We start from the raw sequence: 1695 nt of genomic DNA, 5'->3' as shown, positions 1-1695 counted from the left end.
GGCCAGAATCAATCTCAAAACACATGCGTGGGCAAGCTGCAGGTGCTTGCTCTGGCGCCAGGAGGCGCCATGGGTCGCGGCGCGGGCGTGGCAACGCGCCGACAATCAAGTCAAGGTCGATACGGCCCCCTTGCACCACAGCAGATTCCACGTATCGACACGTTGCACCAAAACCTGTGCGTGTGTGCACCGGGGACAGGAGGCAAGATGCCCCTGCGCAGCCACCCTACTGCAGGCCTCCACCGCGCAAAAACTTTTTCCGAGATCGCACAAAATCGCATCAGATCTTGTGCAGATCAGATCAGATCACCCCAGATCACTCAACCTCGGACTCCCCACCCGCCGAGGTCGACGCGGCGATCAGCACGCGCTTGCGCCGGTCGTACACCTCCCGCCACTGCTGGTACTGCCGCGCCGCGCGCGCCGCGCGCGCCGCCAGCTGCGCGATCCGCTGCCGCTCGCGCCCGCCGCCGCCAGCGCCGCCGAACGGGTCCGCCCCGTCCCCCGCGTCCGACTCGCCCCCGTCGGTGCTGCTGGTCGCGCTGCCGGCGTTGCTGCGCGGCTGGGAGTAGAAGTTGGCGCCGGCGGCGCCGTTGCGGCCGAAACCGGCGAAGCCCATGCTCTGGGCGGACCACGAGAACTTGGCCCAGCCGGCGCGGGTCTCCTCCTCCTGGAGACGCGCCCTGACCGCGGCCTGGCGCTTCTCCCAGGCGATGGACGCCTCCTGTATGCGCGCGCGCGCGCGCGTGTGTGTGTGTGTGTGTGTGTGTGTGTGTGTGTGTGTGTGTGTGCAAGTTTGTGAGGGGAGATGTGCGTCGTTGCAGGCACGGTGCACGGGCCTTGAACTTGCACGTGCGCTGTCGCATGCAGTGGATCCATCGCACACACGATGTCGCGACGACCACACGCATCCTTCCTCGTCCCGCTGACAGGGCAGAGCGAACGGTTGCACACGGCATCACGGACGCGCCGACGAATCGCCATCCCCAAGGCACTCATTGCATTCAGCCTCACGTTGAAGACGTCCTTCCCGCTGCCGTTGCCGGCCATGAGGGCCCAAACCGCGATGCGCTCCATCTTCTCCATTGCCGCTTCCAGCAGCGACAGCTGCGGCGCGGTGACCCAGTGGATGCACTGCGGATGACAAACATAACGTGGGCGCGAGGCGGGGTGTTTGTGTAGAAGTGGAAGGTGTTGAGTTTGCTTGTTGACGGGTTGTGGGGCGGTGGGGAGGCTGTCCAAGGGGGTTGGGGGGCGCGGCTGCGGAGCGCTGTGTGAGGTGCGGGCCAGGCGGGGCTGCGTTGACGTGGGAGCGCGGCGGACACCTGCCTTACTATGGACCTGGCCTGCCACGCGCACACAACAACTGGCACCGAGCAGCTTCTTCCCCAGCTTCGCGGCAGATCCAAGGTGTAGCTACCCGTCCCCCGCATATGGCGAGCGGTGTGGAAGGTCCCCCACAAGTTTTTGGCACCCATACGCCATATAATTCGTGCAAAGCGCAGGGGATGCGCCCCTCACGTTGACGGGGCAGGTGTCAATCGCCTCCTGCAGCTTGGGCTCCGTGTCGGCCCCCTGGCGCATCACGCGCGCGCGGCCCCAGTCATCCTCTATCGCGAAGGAGCTGGGGCACACGTTGGTGCAGTTGCGGCAGCCTGGGGGGGGGGTGCGGAGGGGGTGGAGGTAAGGTTAGGG

The 1695-nt window shown here is 66.1% G+C and overlaps 1 protein-coding gene across 1 annotated transcript; it reads right to left on the bottom strand.

The window, feature by feature from the left end:
* Positions 1-316: 316 nt before the first annotated feature.
* On the bottom strand, positions 317-1584 carry MNEG_15314 (hypothetical protein; the record flags this gene model as incomplete). Its single annotated transcript, XM_014036215.1, has 3 exons — positions 317-724; positions 1015-1134; positions 1522-1584. 3 exons carry the CDS (start codon positions 1582-1584, stop codon positions 317-319), a joined length of 591 nt encoding a protein of 196 aa, XP_013891669.1.
* Positions 1585-1695: the final 111 nt, after the last annotated feature.

This window comes from Monoraphidium neglectum (assembly GCF_000611645.1).
Source record: "Monoraphidium neglectum strain SAG 48.87 unplaced genomic scaffold scaffold05217, whole genome shotgun sequence".
Classification (NCBI taxonomy): Eukaryota; Viridiplantae; Chlorophyta; class Chlorophyceae; order Sphaeropleales; family Selenastraceae; genus Monoraphidium; species Monoraphidium neglectum.
This window is presented reverse-complemented; position numbering and strand designations above follow the sequence as displayed.